Source organism: Phanerochaete carnosa, assembly GCF_000300595.1.
Source record: "Phanerochaete carnosa HHB-10118-sp unplaced genomic scaffold PHACAscaffold_2, whole genome shotgun sequence".
NCBI classification, from domain to species: domain Eukaryota; kingdom Fungi; phylum Basidiomycota; class Agaricomycetes; order Polyporales; family Phanerochaetaceae; genus Phanerochaete; species Phanerochaete carnosa.
This window is the reverse complement of record NW_006767629.1, coordinates 2,549,943-2,567,841: the sequence shown is the minus strand read 5'-3', so window position 1 is coordinate 2,567,841 and position 17,899 is coordinate 2,549,943. Positions and strand designations below refer to the sequence as shown.

The 17,899-nt window shown below is 51.7% G+C and overlaps 5 protein-coding genes across 5 annotated transcripts in view; 4 read left to right on the top strand and 1 right to left on the bottom strand.

The window, feature by feature from the left end:
- Positions 1–2,041, top strand: part of PHACADRAFT_250101 (uncharacterized protein) — a 3,055-nt gene extending 1,014 nt beyond the window's left edge. Inside the window, exons 2-6 of the mRNA XM_007392030.1 lie at positions 747–914; positions 967–1,196; positions 1,252–1,482; positions 1,538–1,587; positions 1,637–2,041. Of these exons, the coding sequence (XP_007392092.1) occupies positions 747–914; positions 967–1,196; positions 1,252–1,482; positions 1,538–1,587; positions 1,637–1,954 (997 nt within the window). The 3' untranslated portion in view covers positions 1,955–2,041. The remainder of the gene's footprint in view (positions 1–746; positions 915–966; positions 1,197–1,251; positions 1,483–1,537; positions 1,588–1,636) is intronic.
- Positions 2,042–4,367: 2,326 nt separating this feature from the next.
- Positions 4,368–6,289, top strand: PHACADRAFT_157928 (uncharacterized protein; the record flags this gene model as incomplete). Its single annotated transcript, XM_007392029.1, has 11 exons — positions 4,368–4,473; positions 4,526–4,685; positions 4,741–4,757; positions 4,811–4,869; positions 4,919–5,080; positions 5,136–5,345; positions 5,422–5,625; positions 5,677–5,783; positions 5,835–5,965; positions 6,016–6,218; positions 6,269–6,289. The coding sequence occupies 11 exons, from the start codon at positions 4,368–4,370 to the stop codon at positions 6,287–6,289; spliced, it is 1,380 nt and encodes a 459-aa protein (XP_007392091.1).
- Positions 6,290–7,430: 1,141 nt separating this feature from the next.
- PHACADRAFT_157927 (uncharacterized protein) lies at positions 7,431–8,272 on the bottom strand (the record flags this gene model as incomplete). The annotated part of the gene is made up of 6 exons (XM_007392028.1): positions 7,431–7,583; positions 7,644–7,724; positions 7,773–7,918; positions 7,973–7,989; positions 8,047–8,157; positions 8,208–8,272. The coding sequence occupies 6 exons, from the start codon at positions 8,270–8,272 to the stop codon at positions 7,431–7,433; spliced, it is 573 nt and encodes a 190-aa protein (XP_007392090.1).
- Positions 8,273–8,471: 199 nt separating this feature from the next.
- Positions 8,472–12,833, top strand: PHACADRAFT_250096 (uncharacterized protein). The gene is made up of 12 exons (XM_007392027.1): positions 8,472–8,584; positions 8,637–8,805; positions 8,858–9,107; positions 9,163–9,302; positions 9,361–9,780; positions 9,835–10,279; positions 10,336–10,730; positions 10,782–11,021; positions 11,074–12,058; positions 12,110–12,362; positions 12,416–12,656; positions 12,711–12,833. Exons 1-12 carry the CDS (start codon positions 8,529–8,531, stop codon positions 12,726–12,728), a joined length of 3,612 nt encoding a protein of 1,203 aa, XP_007392089.1. The 5' UTR covers positions 8,472–8,528; the 3' UTR covers positions 12,729–12,833.
- Positions 12,834–12,881: 48 nt separating this feature from the next.
- On the top strand, positions 12,882–17,851 carry PHACADRAFT_250094 (uncharacterized protein). The gene is made up of 24 exons (XM_007392026.1): positions 12,882–13,338; positions 13,405–13,481; positions 13,536–13,583; positions 13,635–13,834; positions 13,893–14,183; positions 14,235–14,280; positions 14,328–14,399; positions 14,450–14,660; positions 14,712–15,068; positions 15,121–15,171; positions 15,225–15,717; positions 15,776–15,835; positions 15,894–15,958; positions 16,015–16,049; positions 16,099–16,135; positions 16,185–16,442; positions 16,495–16,514; positions 16,571–16,660; positions 16,716–16,831; positions 16,886–17,065; positions 17,123–17,459; positions 17,513–17,519; positions 17,578–17,709; positions 17,762–17,851. The coding sequence occupies exons 4-11, from the start codon at positions 13,654–13,656 to the stop codon at positions 15,432–15,434; spliced, it is 1,419 nt and encodes a 472-aa protein (XP_007392088.1). The 5' UTR covers positions 12,882–13,338; positions 13,405–13,481; positions 13,536–13,583; positions 13,635–13,653; the 3' UTR covers positions 15,435–15,717; positions 15,776–15,835; positions 15,894–15,958; positions 16,015–16,049; positions 16,099–16,135; positions 16,185–16,442; positions 16,495–16,514; positions 16,571–16,660; positions 16,716–16,831; positions 16,886–17,065; positions 17,123–17,459; positions 17,513–17,519; positions 17,578–17,709; positions 17,762–17,851.
- The last annotated feature ends 48 nt before the right edge of the window (positions 17,852–17,899 follow it).

Genomic DNA, 17,899 nt, shown 5'->3' with positions numbered 1-17,899 from the left:
CGCGATCGCAATGACAGAGCTCGCCCCATGGCGTGCCGCTAGCCAAGACACCATTGAATCAAAACTTTGACTAGACGATCGGATATGCAATGCCTCCTCGGCATCTGCTCTCATATATGGCCTGAGTTGCGAGAGGGACGTACATCCCCGCTCGCCGTTATCTGGTGCTAGGCCGTCCTCCCAGATCGCACCTCGATAAAGATGGTCCTTGCCACGCGTCGCTCTGTCGTCTGGGCTTGCCCGTTCTTCCTAGTGCTCTTAGTTGTCTGCACAACTTTCGTGATAGACATCGAATGGAACCAGCTCATCCCTGCATCGCCATCTAGTGTAGCGCTAGATGGAGAGTATTGTCTCCGACTTTCTGACTCTCGCCACGATATTGCAGTTATAGAGGCCCAAGTTTCCACTCAAGAGACTACGACAACACTAATTAAGCGGAAACACGTCTTGGTCGCTTCGTTCTTCGGGTTTCATTTTGACGTCTACATGACCCTGGCGTGGACGCTGAAGCGCGTTTTGATGCAAGTTCCACAAGCACAGATTGAACTCTTCGCAGCCCCATTCTACTACGGATTCGAGGCCGTCGTTGGTGAATACGGCCTCTACGATGGAGTACGTCGGGATCCGGAGGAGTTGTTGTCGTATATTCAGAGTAACACCACCGTCGACACAGTCGTTCTCGGTACGTGCGAAATCGAGTACGTGTATCATGTATGCTCAGTAAAACGCTGGCTTACGCATTGTAGCTTGAACCAGATACATTCTGCGTTGCTCGACGAGTGGGACAAGCGTGCGCCAGAGGAGAAGTTCAAACTGGTTTGCATGGTACACAACGTGCAAGATACCCCTTGGCAGGCTAACATCGGCGAGTGGTCTCGTCGCGGGGCTATTCGCCTTGTCACCCTTGGTGAACAGTAAGTGAGCAATTATCTCGAGTGCAAATGAATCTAAGTGGTGTCATGATAGCGTGGGGAAGTCCTTCCGCAACATGTTTGAGGAGATTGCTGAGGAACCTTTGGGTGGTGGAGGCTACGAGTATATCCCCATCGATTTGCATATTCCTGTCTTGGACGTGTCTGGTCTTCCTGCAAAGTCAGCAAACCGATCCCTCGCGCGTGCAGTCATTCAAGGGTCGTTCGATACCACAAGGCGCAGCTACTACAACTTTTTTGACGAGTTGATTAGATCGTTGCACAGTGAGATCTGCTGGCATCTGCTGCGATTCAGGCCTATCTGACGACGTGCACGCAGGGAACCCCGAAGCTTGGGGATACAACTCATTAAGCGACCGCGCTTCCTTCGTCCCCAATTATCAGTCCCTAGTTCCGCCATTTGAACTCGCTTTGGTGGGCTCTGGGTCTCTCGAAGTGCCACAGGAATTGGCATATATGGTCAGCATCCATCGGGGGCTAGACTACGCAAATTTCTACGATCTGGTAGCAAGTATGGATATCGTCGTTCCGGCTTTCGCTGACAACGGATGTGAGTCATTGAAGATAACACGCAGCGCCTCACGCTGATTCACCATGCGGTCTAGACTATGAGCACCAAGCCAGTTCAACGGTCGCAATGGCGGTCGAATTGGACGTGCGTGTTTTCAGCTCTCGGACCCTCGAAAGTCCTTACCGTTATTCAGGTGCCCATCCTGGCGACTCGGCGTATGCGGAAAGCGTACGGGTATATCGACGATGACCGAGCGGTCGTCACACGACCGGCGGCGATGTCGGAAGTTCAGGCTCTGCTCGCCTTGCGCACCGGGAGCCTGAGTTACTTTCTGGAGCAAGATCCAGACGGCGTGATGGGTCTATTCCCGCCCCTACGTGCGTTGGTCAATGACATGCGGGAGATGGTGAACGGAGGTTGGGTACGAGATCCGGCGGATTTGCGAAGGTACAAGGAGCGACTTTGGAGGAACAATGAGGAAGTAGTCGAGAGATTGCTTGCAGATATGTAAACCGAAAATCGTGTTTACGTTCGCAGACGGTACTGCGGGAGACCTCGTGTTTGGACAATTTCAGGGCCACCGTATGGCCAGTCACTAATGAGGAAAATCCTTACTTCCTGGCTTCCCATGCGGCTTGCCACGGCCACGGCCGCAATGTGACTCAGAGTAGAGCGGACTTGATGTAGAAAGCAGGTCAAACTCAGACTAGAACGACCGGTCGAGGCCTCAGAAAGCCCGTGGCATATTGCTCGATATCGTGAGAGGGAAAACTCGAGGACATCGGCAGCCACCGCTGTGAACACGACCTCATGACCGATGCATGCCTATCTATCACATAGACCACGGAGCCGTTCATTAGAACGGTTGTAACATGATGTCGACGCTTCGTTGGCAGCAATTGGGTGGTCCACGGATACTAGTGTCGTAACAACACAATATATAGCTGTATATAGCGCGTGCCAAGCCTAAGAATTGATAACATCTCAACGTTACTAGGCTTGTGGTGAAGATCCGTCGAGCAAGGCCGAGCGGCTGGCTCAATACAACAGGTGCTTGCGACAATAGGCAGTGGAATACTGCATTACTTCATGTTGGGATCCACACTGCGTGCGGCTCGGTATAGTATTTCCCATGGGTCTGCCTTGCGGTTTGCCGGGCTCTCGTTTTAGGCATTTGAAGAGACATAATGAAGTTTCCCATGCGGAGACCCGCGTCGCGTCGCGTCTCGTTAATGCCCGCTATGAGAGACTGATTTACGTCCGGCTGGAGACTCCCGACATGATTGAGTCGTTCCTAATCGTGAATCTCGGTCAAGGTAGACTGCGGATCCCCTTTCTTAAGGTAATCGGCGATGGCTGTGCTTGCCCAAGATGAAGTAAGGTTCGAGGGTCCTAATTCAATTGATATCAATAGTACCTGCTCCTCAGAGCCAAATGTTGAGTTACGGATATAGCCAAGAGCTGCGTTGACTTAGCCGGGCCGTGGGAGTATTCCAGTCATGAGCTGTGCACCCTTCGGTGGCATATATCCATGCGAGATGAAAGCAGAAAACCCCAAACTCGCAATAAACATAACCCAGTAGACGGCAACTAGTTCGGATGGTGGAGTGCGCTGCAGCACATGCTGAGCTTTCATTTCTCCCGTTGAGATTGGTCACAATGACTGATCCACTACCCCCCATGTGCGTCGTCTTCGAAAGCTATCGGCATGACGTATCTTATGCCAGCAAACAACAATCGTCGCACGCTGAGAAAAGCCATTTGGCAAATATTTACTTGCCTGACATGCGTCGTGTCGGCGTATATGGGAGTCGGATGCTATTCTTGGGCCGACATAATGCCAACCCTAGTTTGCGTTCAGCCGCGCTAGAAGCCGGCGGTGATCTCTCAAGAGGTTTTTCAAGTCAACAAGCCATGGGACATTGGGCACCTATGCAGCGAGGGTCACTACCACATGATCTAGTGCCGCACTGTACATGTACGAGTTCTCGAACGGCGGGATCCGGCAGGCATCGAAGGAGTGTAAGTATCTGGGTGTCTTTAGGCCCTAATAATGAAACAGTGGAACAAGTTTTCCAGGACATAACGCGAACATGTCGGGAGCCTCTTCCGGAAACAGTACATCGGCTCGAATCGAGTGAGAACGCCACAAAGCGAACTACCGGATTCGTAAATAGCTGAGACCCTGAAAACCGCCGTGGTTCCTTGTTTACCCACTCCCAGCTTCGGTTTTGCCTCGAGGACTGGTCGGCACTACACCGTGTGATTTCGAACCAGGGCGGAGAAGTATCGTCTTCGCAACATATGCAGGGCCCGAACCCTGCCTCGCTTGGACGTTCCATGGTCTCGGGCCTGGCAACGACCTCTCTCATGCCGTCGTAAACCTGCTTCGGTTACCCCGTTATAACCGATGATATCACGAAAGCGGTTCTCTACGGCTACTCCTCTGCCTTAGTGATTTTTCCTCGAGCACAGATTCCGGATCCCATCACCTTTCATCGCCATTACTCTTCGTTTGGGCGAAGCGATGTCATCTTGCAACAGGGTCCGAGTGGGTTGTTTGCGTGCGACGTAGTGCTCACGGTTCTTCTGTTTCCTCGCGCGGTTTATGAGAGCCGCGCTGCACTATACCATACGACAGACTCCCATGGGCCATGGTGCATACGCCGATGCATCTCTCGCGACCTGTGACCATCCAAACAGAGCTACTCCGCACGTCTGCAAGCAGAGTGTGCTCATGACCCTAATAGCTGCGCAGTCACTCTACCATCATGCGTCGTATCTCGAATGCAGGAAACTGTGCGGGCCGTGTGCTCTTCGGCACGGCAAGTTCTCACTGGACTGCTGGTATAAAAAGCCTACTGCCCACCGTTCAAGAGCAATCCCAGAGCTCAACATTTCTCGTCCCCGAGTTTTCCCATAATATGTCGTCGTCATATGCTTTGACGTTACCATCTAACTGCCGCAGAGCCTTGCATTCATACCTGACGCTCACCTTCTCATCACCTCACGAATGGTTCGCTGGCTTTGGTAAGTGCGCTCTGGTACGACACCCGTTCATGGCCTCACTCATGGCGTGCAGCTAGGTCATCCATTCGAGCCTTCTTATCGAATGCTATCAAGAAAGGACACCTCTGCATCGAGGATCCCACTGGTACTTTCGAGTACGGCCATGATTCAAAGTCTGAGACCTCTGTGCGGATACGCGTACACCAAGAGGAATTTTGGCTGAAAGTGTTTTTGTAAGTACCAAATCAAATAATCCTCGAAGTTGGTCTCGCTGAGCCATGTTTAAAGGTCTGGCGACCTTGGATGTAAGCCCTTTTTTAGGACCGCGCGCTTCGGTGGCTCATCTGTCCTCTCACAGTTAGCGAGGCCTACATGGTGGGTGCCATTGAGATAGACAACCTCAAGGGTGCCATGGATGTAAGTCCGACGACTGTGCTTGTGAGCACCTCATCTTACGTGTTGACAGCTGTGGCTCGACAACCAATCTGAAATGGCTTCTCTGTCGTCCAGACTGGGCCAAGCCTACTCAGTCTTGTCCGGCCTGTCAAACGCACTTCTCGGACAGACCCGGTCTCAAGCCCGTTTGAATGCCATGGCGAGCTACGATCAATCAAACGAGCTGTTTAAGGTGCGACTTTCATAACGCCGGGGCTAGGCCATGTCGTTTATCGGGAAATCCACAGGCATTCTTGAGCGAGGAGATGATGTACTCCTGCGCTCTGTGGGGCCCAGAAGAGGGGGGTGTGAATGGCGACGTTACTGATAGACCCACCTCGAGGGATCTAGAGGCCGCGCAGCTGCGAAAGATCCGCTATGTCCTTACGAAGGCAAGAGTACGACCAGGACATCGTATTTTGGAATTCGGGTCAGGGTGGGGTGGTCTAGCGATAGAGGTGCAGTTTTTTCTGTTTTTATATATATATAAAAACCTCAAATCTTCAAGTCTGCTCGAGCTAAACCCATGACTAGGCCGCTCGCACGTATGGCTGCGAAGTCGATAGCTTAACGCTGTCCGCCGAGCAGAAGAAGCTTGCCGAAGAGAGAATCCACGCAGCAGGTCTAGAAGGACGCGTCCGAGTCCACCTGATGGACTACCGGGATATACCTGCGGAGTTCGAGCAAGCTTTTGATGCTTTCATCAGCATCGAAATGCTAGAACACGTCGGCTCTCAGGTGAGTTTCGTAAAAGCACCGACGGCAGCTAAGAGATAACACGCCGAACAGCACTATCGGCAATACTTCAAGCTGGTAGACTTCGCCCTCAAACCAAAAAATGCGACTATTGTGGTCAGTTCATCCACCTTCCCGGAGGGCCGGTACACGGGATACCAGTAAGCGCTGAAATTGTTGCACTCCTTGTTTTGCATGTTAAGTCAGCCTAGGGCGGAGGATTTTATGCGCAAATATATGTGGCCAAATTCATGTCTACCATCTGCGACCGTACTAGTGCAAGCCGTTCAGACATCGTCTCGGGGCCGCTTCACCCTCGAGGGCGTCGAAAACCACGCAGCTCGTACGCCCCTTTTCTTTTACACCTTCGTAGTAGCTTTTAACAGCCGTTAGATTATCCTCGTACCTTGAGAACGTGGGGTCGTCGACTTGAGAATGATCTCAAACAAGAAGTCGTCGCCAAAGAAATCCCCGCTCTATGTAACGCCGCCACCTACGCCATGTTCAAGCGCAAGTGGGAATACCTCTTCGCTTACGCAGGAGAAGGTTTCGCCAGAGGTTACATCACTTGTCACATGCTAACCTTCATTCGAGCGGTACGTTCACACTCCATGTTCGTAGCTTCCCTTGCTCACATCCCCCGAAGGGTGATTGTCCTACGGCTTGAGACGGTTGCGCCTATGTACATTAAATGTCTTCGAACGTTCCTGATCCGCTGCGAGCGATCCACGCCCGAAGCGGGAATAGCTGGATCCTTTTTCTGTTCATGAAAATGATGCACGACATTGATCCATGTGATCCCGTTCATATCGAACATGGCTGCGTATGAGAGTCGTACCTTGGATACCGCTTACACTTCTCTCAATACAACTAGCTTCTTTCTTCACGCTTCACGCTTAACGCCACACTTCTCACAGATTCTGGCTTAAGCTTGAGCTTGCAATTTGAAAGCTGCCGAACAAGAAGGGGCGATGAGAATAGTCTTGAAAGCTTCACGGCTGCGGCGCCTCGTTTTCTCCCGCGAAGCTGCTGGAGACTGGAGAATATTGGGGAGTGAATGGTCGTTCGCTGCCGGCAGGTTGTGAGAGGATTAGCAACCCTATCAGAAGCAACAAGCGGAACAAGCGGAACAAGGCGGCAATTTCACACCGACTCGACGGCCGAAGGGGCCAGTCGTGGTCTGGCATGCATGGTCTTAGTTCCTAGAAGGCTTTCTGTGTGTCTCCTTTTCTCTCCGCAACGAGGTACTGTGCCTCATCGAAAGAGAATGCTATGCAAGTCCACTGTACAGCTGCGGGTCAGCTGCATAACATTATTAAACGGGGCTCTTTCCGACCGCGACTTTGCCGAACACTCTCGACATACTGGTATGCCGACAGCATGTCTATATCTCACCCAAGTCATTGAAGCTACGTCCTTGCATGGCTCTGTAACCGACATAAGTTGACTGAGATGACATTACGGAGCAGCGGGGATTCCCCGCCGACCGGGGGCGGGGTTCAAGGGGATGCTTGAAGCCTAGCTCCGAATGCCCACGTTGTCAGTACCTAGTCACGGAACGTACAGTGGGGAACAGTCCGAATCTAGGCTTCTTATCACACCATGTGCAACCTGTCGGCTCCCATGCAACGTAAGAACCATAACCACGACAGTAGTTGGGAACTTTGTCTGTGAGAAAGCATGTGCCATCCTGTTTCTGATACCAGGTTTCGCTCGTTCATGCCATGTGTTCGGATTGGCTAGACGGTGTGTACGTAAGTAGAAAAGATACACGAGATAATCACTACTTTTGGCTCACTTTAAGACTTTCAACGATTAGAGTCGCTGGTGGCGCTGTAATATATTCTTTGCGCAACGTCATCGACCACCCAATCCAACCCTTCGACTAGGTTTTCCCCGGTGAGGGCACTGCAAGGCATGATTTTCCAGTTGTGTGACCTGATAGAGGGCAAATTCAGGGCCTAGACGGATGCTAGTCAGCATGTCGGCATAGGCTGCGCGGAGGCAGGTTAGAGCATCACATTTTGTGTCTCCAGTGTCGACATGGAACCTTGGATATCCTGTTTGTTTGCTAAGATCAATAGGGATGCGCCGGATAGCCTCTGCCGGGATCGTCAGCGACTTGAGACAGAAGGAATATTATGACTGACGTCTTCAAGCAGAAGGCTGTGAAGCTCTGCTTTGCAATCTTCCATGCGCATACGATCGACGGAGTCGACGACCCAGACTATCGCGTCGGTTTGCTCGAAATAATTCCGCCAGTAGGGTCGCAGTGTTCGCTGACCCCCGACATCCCCTAATTATGACGTGAGGAGATGATGCGAAGCGAGCGTGGTTACGCCACACTGACAGACGTTAAGGGTGTATCTGATCAACAGCTTGCTGTATTAGCTGGGGAAAGATAAAGTGTGTTTATCGACGCACTTTCCGTGCATAAAAGTTTTGATGTTGAAGCCTAGGGTGGGACTGATCCCCATTATATCCTCCCCGTTGAGCTTTTTCAAGATGGTCGTCTTGCCTGCATTGTCGAGTCCTCTGATGCTTTAAGTCGTACTTACATAAATGATATTTGGTTTGCTCCTCACAAAAACAGGATACGCATCTCTTTCTCTTTTTGACGATTCTTCCTGATAATAGTCAATAGGCCCATGATTGTTAGGGCGGTTGAAGCCGAGGTAAGAGTTCAATATAAGCGTTTAGCTTCACAGCTCTTGTCTGCCGCAGTGCCCCCACGCGGGCTGGGTCGCTAGCGCCATATCGCGCTTAAATCATGATGCGGCAGCGGGCGAAGTGCTCACCGTGTAAGCTGAAGCGATTTTGGACCCGCACCCCCATCTCCTCCATCTCGCCTTCTGTTTGCCGACATATCGACCCTAAACATTCATTTATCAGGTCGATAAGTCAAAATGGCTCCCAAGAACAAAGGTAAAAAAGGCAAAAAGCAGGACGACGACGATTTCTGGTACGTGAATGCATCTGGTGCACTATGGTATGTTCGTTAATCGTCTGATCAGGGAGAACGCGGGCACTTCGATTGCAGGCAACAACCTTGCTACTAACGACGATGAAGGGGACGATTTTGTTTCACAGACCAAAAGCAGATCAGGCTTCTCAGCCTTCACTGCCGTAGGACCCGAAGAACCCGCTGCAGAGGAGGAAGAGGAAGATTTTGGTGGGCTGATGGTGTGTCTGTCGTGAAAGGTCTCGTCAACACAGTTGCTGATCCTGCCGTTAGTCCGTACTCAAGGCATCTACAACAAAGGGAAAGAAGGACAAGAAGAAGACCAAGAAAGGTCTCCCGGAATCTCCGCCACCAGAGGACTCAGAGGACGTCACTGAAGCTGCAGACGCAAAACAGCCAGTGAAGGTAACGGCGGAGGATCTCGCTGATGAAGAATGGGGTCCAGTCAAAGGCAAGAAAGGAAAGAAGGGAAGGGGCAGTAAGGTCAAGAGCGACGACCAGGCTGAGGACGAAATACGAGAAGGTACGCCCCAACAATATATTCGTTATGGGATTGCAAGTATTTATCGATACCATAGCTTCTCCTGCCCCTGCTCCTCGCATAGAGGAAGCAGATTCCCAGGGCGCCGAGCAAGTCGAAGAAGCGGAGGAGGAAGATACTGGTCCAAAGCTGTTGTCTAAAAAGGAGAAAGAGAGGCTGAAAAAGGAGCGCGAAAAGGTTTGTATCACTGTGCCTTACACTTCCCATTGTCGGCTCACAGTGTCTGATCAAACAGGCCAAGAAGAAGGCACAAGTTGCTGCGAAGAAAGCTGCTCAAGAAGAGCCACTGGAGCCTGCCGCGGCATCAGAGGCCGCTCCAGAAGCTGCAGCATCAGAGCCTGCTGAAAAGCCAGATGAAGAGGAGGAGGAAGGTGAAGGTGAAGGTGCTACTAGCGGTGGCGCTGCATCGAAGAAGAAGAAGAAGAAGAAGCCCAAGAAGGATGAAGAGCCCGCCGCTCCCGCCCCCGCCAAGAAGAAGGGTGCAGCAGGCATTAGCGCGCTGAAAGCTTTGATGGAGGAGAAGAAGCGTCTCGAGGAGGAAGTCAGGCGTAAGGAGGAAGAGGAACGCCAGCGCATCGAAGAGGAAGAACGGAAAGCTGAAGAGGAGGCCCGGAAGAAGGAAGAAGAGAAGCAGAGAAGGAAGGAGAAGGAGAAGGTATACTTTGCTCTGTCTTCATAGCGCACCCAGCGAGCTCACTTCTCGCCTTAGGCCAAGCGCGAAGTGGCGAAGAAGGAGGGACGACTCCTCACGAAGAAGCAGAAGGAAGAGCAGCGCGCCGCGGAGCTCCGCAAGCAGGCTCTGCTCGCGTCCGGAGTCGTTATCGAGGGTCTCCAACAGCAGAGTTCGGGTCAAGCTCCGAAGAAAGTTGTTTACGGTAACCGCAAGAAGAGGCATGCCGCTGAGAAGGCTACTACCGACAGCTCCCCCACCACTCGCGCCCCATCACCTGTTCGTGAGGGTACACCACCAGCTCCGGAACCGGCTTCCGCTCTCTCCCCCTCAGAGGGAGTGCCAACGGTCGAAGATGTCAAGGACACCTGGGACGCTAGCAGCGATGAGGAACCTGCTAAGCCCGCAGAAGGCGTCAAGGACTCTTGGGATGAAAGTGGCAAAGAGGAAGAGGAGGAGAATAAATCGGCTGCCAAGCCTTCTGGTGCGTGCGATGCCTGCAAAATTTCTCATGGCCCACCCATTGATCCTTCCTTCTAGCGAACGGCGCCGCCAAGGCTGCTACTACTGAGCAGAAGACTACTACGAAGCCCACTAATGGCAACTCAGCTCTCGTTAAGGCTGCTGAGCCCGCTCAGGTCCCCGCAAAAGTGGCACCAAAACACCAGACTGAAGAAGAGTCAAGTTCTGAAGAATCTGACTCGGATTCTGATGACTCAGATTCGGACGACTCAGACTCGAACTCGGACTCGGACTCGGACGATGGATTGACTAACACCCAGCGAATAGCCGCGAAGCGCAAGGCCGAAGCAGCAGAACGTCGTAAGCAGGCGCACGAGGCTGCCCTTGCTGCTCGTAACAAGGATGACCTGCGTAGCCCTATCTGCTGTATCTTGGGGCACGTCGATACCGGAAAGACGAAACTTCTTGATAAGGTATACTTCCGCTTTGTACGTGATAATATTAGTGTTTACTCTTCCGTGTAGATTCGTCAAACCAACGTCCAAGAGGGCGAAGCTGGAGGTATTACCCAGCAGATCGGTGCAACCTACTTCCCTGTGGATGCCATCAAGACCAAGACCGCCATACTGAATAAGGATGGCAAGCAGGAGTACAAGATTCCTGGTCTTCTGGTCATTGATACTCCTGGCCACGAGTCCTTCACCAACCTACGTACTCGCGGTAGTTCGCTTTGCAATATTGCCATCCTTGTCGTCGACATCATGGTGGGTAAACGTATTCGTCTTTCAGTGTGTAGTCATTGATGATGCTATTTAGCACGGCCTTGAGCAACAAACCCTCGAATCTCTTCGTCTGCTGAGGGACCGTAAAACGCCCTTTATTGTTGCTCTGAACAAGATCGACCGTATGTACGGCTGGGAGACGATACCCGATAACGACTTCCGCAGCTCGCTTGCGAAGCAGAAGCGCTCTGTTCAGCGGGAATTTGAGGACCGTGTACAGAAGACCATCCTTGCTTTTGCTGAGCAGGGTCTCAACGCCATTCTTTATTACGAGAACAAGAATTTTGCTCGCAACGTCTCCCTGGTTCCAACTTCCGCTGTGACTGGCGAGGGTGTCCCCGACATGATTATGCTGCTCGTCAACCTCACACAGCAGCGTATGAGCGACAGGTTGATGTACCTTTCCGAACTTGAATGTACCGTTCTCGAAGTCAAGGTTATCGAAGGTCTTGGTACCACTATCGACGTGGTTCTATCGAACGGTATTCTGCGCGAAAGTGACAAAATCGTGGTCTGCGGTCTCAACGGACCTATCGTGACACAAGTTCGCGCGTTGCTCACGCCTCAGCCCCTCCGTGAGCTTCGTATCAAGTCCCAGTACGTCCACCACAAGGAAGTTAAGGCCGCGCTCGGTGTCAAAATTGTCGCCCCTGATCTCGAGAAGGCAATCGCTGGTTCCCGGTTGCTCGTTGTCGGTCCTGACGATGATGAGGAGGACATGATGGACGAAGTCATGTCCGATTTGACCACCTTGCTCAACTCGATTGACAAGTCAGGCCGCGGTGTATGCGTTCAAGCCAGCACTCTTGGCTCGTTGGAGGCTCTGCTTGACTTCCTCAAGTCAAGCAAGATCCCTGTATCCGGTATCAACATCGGTCCTGTTCACAAGAAGGATGTGATGCGTGCGGCGACCATGCTGGAGAAGGCCAAGGAGCTCGCATGCATCCTCTGCTTCGACGTCACGGTCGACAAGGATGCCGAACGATTGGCTGAGGAAATGGGTATCAAAGTCTTCAAAGGTGCGTGCGCTACCTGCTCTATCTTGCATTTGTGCCGACCGATTTTTGCAGCGGACATCATCTATCATCTGTTCGATGCCTTTACCGCGTACAACGCTGAGATTATGGAGGCGAAGAGGCGCGATGCTGCACCTCAAGCTGTCTGGCCATGTCGTCTCAAGATCATCGCCTGCTTCGCCAAACGTGATCCGATTATCCTCGGTGTCGACATTCTTGATGGCACCCTCCGCACCGGTACACCTCTATGTGTTGTGAAGGTAGATCCTGAGACACAAAAGAAGGATATCATCAACTTGGGCAAGATGTGAGTGCTGTGCTGGCCTTTCAGCTGTAATATATCTGACTTATTTTTCTCAGTACGTCTTTGGAGATCAACCACAAAACACAGGACGTGATCAAGAAGTCTCAAGCAGGTGGTGGTGTCGCTGTCAAGATTGAACACGCTGTCTACGAATCAGCGAAGATGTTTGGCCGTCACTTTGATGATAAGGACGAGATTTATTCCCTCATCACGCGGCAGAGCATTGATGTCCTTAAGACCTCCTTCAAGCAAGACGTCTCAAATGAGGAATGGCTGCTCATCAAGGCTCTCAAACCTGTGTGTACCCTCAATAGGCGAACGTTTACCGTGTACTAATTCACGTCTTTCTAGCGTCTCAATATTCCTTGATGTTATTCGTTATGCCAGAACTCCACAGAGTAGCACTATTAGGAAGCGTTGTATCACCTCATCATTTGTTTATATAAGCACGTCTCTGTATCAATAGACGCCCCATACTATCAGCTGTGAAAATTGACTCTTCTTTCATTCACTCCACATCTACCAAAAAGCACCGAAAGGCGAGGAAAATGGCTGTCGACGCTGCCAAGGTCGATAGTTCTGAACGCGGGTCGACGGTCGACGCAGACGAAATCCAGCTGGTAATAATCAGCGGGGGTACTGGGTCAGACTTACGCAGGAATGGAGGTTGCTGAAAGACTTTACCTTCGGTAACGTCATCTTCTAATGGCAAACTGGAAGGCTACGGGTATCCTTGCTCGTGACGACGTCGTGTGCAACTTACGGGTCTTCTCGATCTTCAGAGGCTTGTCTGCTTTGCTCCGGCGGATAGCGGCTTGGATTGAGAGTATACCGTTTGAACCTGATCAGCGCTCATACCTGCGTAGGGAAGCCCCCAGTGTCGCCTATTCTCTTTCGCTCCTTGTTGAGGGGCCCGATAGAATCTACTGACCATCTTCATTTTTCCCCTCGACATTAGGAGAAACTAGGGTATAAGCAGGTAAAGTCTTACACCCAGTAACTTAGTGTAGTGCAGCTGTTCCTGTACTTACACTATTCTCTTTAGCAACTGCATCGTACATGGAGCATCGTTGAGAGCTTTTCGGCGAGTTTTGTAGCCCTCAACTTCATTGGAGGCGTCCGGTGAGTGCAAAGCACGCATCCCAAGCCCCGACTTGTCTAATCACAATGATGCAGGTCTGGTCTCTTCTTGGGCTTGCTTGCCGGTGGTCCAGCTGCTGTGTGGTATGGTCATATTACACAGTAGTGGTGTGAAGCTTATTGAGGTCACCCAAGGTCGTCCTATATCATCTCCATGATTTTCATGTGGATCACGGCGGCTGTCCTTGCCGAGATCTGTTCTGCTCTTCCCTTGAGTGGCTCGATCTATATCTGGGCTGCCGAAAGTGCTGGTGCTAAGTACAGCAGACTCTTCGGCTTCGTCGTTGCTTGGTGGTCCACGACAGCATGGATGACTTTCGCGGCTGGTAACTGTCAGGTTCGTACAATCACTTGAACTTCAAAGCTCCTGTGACAGTGATTGCTTGTGCGTGCAGACAACGGCAAACTACGTTGTTTCCCAGCTTGCTATTTGGGAAGTCGACTTTCCTGGTGGTGTAGGCAATGACAACATCAAATGGCGGGCTCTCATCTGGGCCGTGTCGGAAGGCGTCCTGTTCTGCTCTATCGCCATCAACTACTTGCCGCCTAAGTGGTACTCAGCCGTCTTCCGCATCTCGGTCGCATTATACATGATCGACTTCTTGCTTTGCGTGATCTGGTTGCCCATTGGCGTATCCCACACCTATGGTTTTCGCTCTGCCAAAGAGGTTTTCACGATGACTTGTACGCTCTACTTTGCATGCGTTTCATGTACAGTGCTAACCGCAAATACAGACAATGGAACCGGTGCACCTGCTGGCTGGAATTGGCTTCTCTCTTTGTACGTGTTACAAAGTCAATTCCGTACATTCACCTGACAAATTTTAGCCTGTTTACCGCAGGCACTATGATCGGTTTTGACGCCTCTGGGCACATTGCTGAAGAGACCAAGAATGCTAGGTACGTGGTGGTACTGCCTTCATGGCATGCTGAAACTGAGATCCACTCAGTGTTGTTGCAGGGCGTGGTATCTTAAGCAGTGCCATCGCGACGGGTGTCCTCGGATTCGCCACCACGATTCTATTCCTGTTCTGCACTCCAGATCTGGACACACTCTTCTCCCTGGACGCTCCACAACCGTTCGTGCAGCTGTATGCGCTTGCCCTTGGTCGTCCCGGAAGCGTTGTCATGACTGTCATCGCCATCCTCGGTCTCATCCTGGTTAGCATTTGCAGGTCATGTCCCGTCAATCGTATCTAACTGTGCATGCAGAGCACCAGTGTCGCCATCGTTGCTGCCTCGCGTCTTATCTACGCCGTCGCTCGTGATGGGGTGCTGCCCATGTCCGGATGGATTGGCCGCGTCGATGCGGCGCGCCAACCGCGCAACGCCGTAACAGTCATGTTCCTTTTTGGTGCTGCTATCCTCTGTACTATCTTGCCAAGCCAGGTTGCGTTCACGTCCCTGATATCCGCTGGAGGTATCCCCACTACTGCGGCGTATGGTCTCATTGCACTGTTGCGTCTCGTGTTCACCCCGAACGACTTCAAGTCGTCGCACTTCTACCTTGGGAAATGGCGCAAGCCATTTTACATCTCGGCGGTCCTGTTCAACGGTCTGATATTCGCGGTAAGTATAATAGCATCAGGTCGGTGGGTATGTTGTTAACGTTGTTATGCAGACCCAGATCTCGCCGTTCTTTTTCCCGGTCACCGCTGAGACTTTTAATTTCGTGCGTTGTATTCCAGACGTTTGTCGGCCCTCTGTTGTTGACCACCTGATCAGGCTTGCGCTATCTTCGGCTCCGTCACAGTCTTCGGACTCCTCAGTTGGTACATTGTTCCTGATAGCAAGTGGCTTCGCCGTGAACTGGTTCAACAGCAACTCCACACCGCTAACGACGGAGCGACGTCTATTGGCACAAGTACCATCCCGGAATTGTCCGCCACCCAGGCTGTCCGTCGCCACAGTGAGGACAACAAGAACACCGACTAAAGTCAGAAGCCTTGCTATCGGCACACCGTTCCTGTTTTCGTTTGTCCTTTGGATTGTGCCAAGCTTGGCTTTCAAGTCTACCCGTCCTCTTTTCCTTGTATCGTTGCGGACCTGTACTAGTTTCGCTACCTATGCCCATCTCCTTATATCTTGCAACGGGTGTACAGGACGGTGCACTGTTGAGTGGTGTTTTAAGAAGGATAGTGGCGTTATTACCGACAATATACGCTTAGTATGGCTCTAGACCCAAGTCTCCTCTACATGCGCCCTCCACATCGACGATCTGCATGAATAAGTTAGCCGGCTGCAGGATCTTCAAGCTCATTGGCATTGGCACACACCTCCTTTGGAGCGGCTACGCTCAGCACCGTAGGATGGTTGGTGCCGACCAGGACCTCATCCTGTAGTACCAATATAAGCACACGTGCTCGTAACCACGAACTGAGACGGCGAACGAGCCTCAATCCGGATACCCATATTATGGAACTCCTTTGGAAATATTGGCGATGGTGGGACATATATGCCTATGAGGGAGTCAATGATGTTGCTTACAGCGGATATACGGCTCAAGAAATCTTGCCCGGCTCGATTGTTATCACGTTACCGGCCTTCAATCTGCGGTCTTCCGTGAACACATGGCTTGTGTATATCTCGGTGTACTCACGGTTCATTTCGGTCCAAGTGCGCTGACTCGTGTAAATCTACGTTCTGATCAACTTCTGCTTCTTCACGCTTACGAAATGCTCTCACCGATTCCCACTGGATGCCCGACATAATGAGGGTACAGCTCGTGTTCAAGGTCGCTCATGCCCGACGCGCTATGGAGGTTGAATCCAATCTTGTTCAATTCCTTGCGTAGCACATCAAGCGATTCACGATGAATGTGTGCAAGCGACAGGCGGGCCGACTCAGTGCAGAGCGTAACAAGGTACTTCTGTGCCTGAAGCACGGCGTTATACAAGGCGGCTTGTGCGGGCGAGAATATGCCCCGGGCAGGAAAAGTGCGAGCTGCGGGGTATTCGCGTGAATAACGTGTGGAGGCGTGCTTGGGGGCACATACTGATATCCGAGGCGTAGCCGCTGCGATATGCGTTAACCAACATGAAAAGAGACGGCAAAGAAGGCCTGGGACGCACTTGTATTCGCAGCCCGCATCAACAAGGAGGAGCTCATCATCACGAATGGTCTGGTTGTTTGAAGTATAGTGAATAATTAAAGCGTTTGGTCTAGAAATGAAGTGGTTAATTCGAGTCAATTGCAGGTAGTACCTGCAGAGCGTACCCCGATGCTACTACTGGTACATACGCCGGCCGCTGCGAGCCATTCCTTGCGCAGAGGTATTCGAAATGCGCCGCCACTGCGTGTTCGGACATGCCAGATTCCGTGAAACGCATCGTCTGCAGTATCCGGAAATGAGACCGCGACAGGAAACATGAAAACGCAGTACTCACCTTTGTGTGTGCGTGGGCACTGATATCTGCGGCGCAGTGCATGATCCTCTGCTCCGGCTCACTCTTGATGGCCCTCAGTATTGCCAACTCGGGTGCAAGTGCTTTTCGCTTTTTGCTACTTAACGAGTCCATAATCGTATCGTATTCCAAATGAGTAATCCGTGCGAGCGGCGAGAGGTCCTTGATGGACTATGAGGACGCTTGTAGCGATCGTATGGGTAAGGGAAGGTAACATACCTTGAGTAAATTTTGGTAGGTCGAGGAGCGTCCTCGCCGGGACAATGACGCGGACAGCGGAAGTTCAGCATAAACGTGAGAGCAATTGCCCAAGAAACTCTTCAGTACTGCCGGGAAGGATGTAATAGAATACGCATCGTCCGCCCGGAAATGCAGTAACAGATCATCCGGCGTGGTACGGGCACCGTTCCATTTCTCCCTATGTGAGTCCTTTCCCAGAGAGAACATGATCATTCGGTATCCTCGCGCAGAGGAGTTCTTCTCCAGGATAACCGCTGCGTCTGGCTCCTCAAATCCTGTGAGATACCAGAAATCGGATGCTTGCCGAAATTTGTAGCTTGCATGCATTGTTGAGCATAGATTCGGTGCATGGAAAAATACGACACGTACAATATTTCTACGCGATACGTGCTTGGTCATTACGAGCCTGTACACCGAAGCTCCCGAGGACTTACGACCGCTCATGTACTTGACCTGCCCTGATACGACAACCACGATGCTATCGCTTGGTAGTCTATCCATGAGGGCTTTTCGTCTCCGTTCGTACTCTTCCACGGGTATTCCGGGGGTGGTCTCATTTGGATTCACTGCGCGCGACGCGTCGGTTCAGCTTTGCGCCCGCGATTGAGATAGACTGACTAAGATGTGGATGCGACGCAAACAACGGTTGGCCGAACCTCGTAGGCTTAAGGCCATGCTGGAGGCCATGCTCAGACGCATAATTTCTTGAGGATGTGCGCACAACTCGGTTCGACAAGCTCCTAGAGGATAGAACGC

Coding starts and splice junctions, on each gene's coding strand:
- PHACADRAFT_250096 (XM_007392027.1), top strand. CDS start 8,529: ATGGCTCCCAAGAACAAAGGTAAAAAAGGCAAAAAGCAGGACGACGAC. Junction 8,806..8,857: donor AAGATTTTGGTGGGCTGATG/GTGTGTCTGTCG, acceptor TCCTGCCGTTAG/TCCGTACTCAAGGCATCTAC. Junction 11,022..11,073: donor TCCTTGTCGTCGACATCATG/GTGGGTAAACGT, acceptor GATGCTATTTAG/CACGGCCTTGAGCAACAAAC.
- PHACADRAFT_250094 (XM_007392026.1), top strand. CDS start 13,654: ATGATTTTCATGTGGATCACGGCGGCTGTCCTTGCCGAGATCTGTTCT. Junction 13,835..13,892: donor TTTCGCGGCTGGTAACTGTC/AGGTTCGTACAA, acceptor GCTTGTGCGTGC/AGACAACGGCAAACTACGTT. Junction 14,281..14,327: donor TGGAATTGGCTTCTCTCTTT/GTACGTGTTACA, acceptor GACAAATTTTAG/CCTGTTTACCGCAGGCACTA.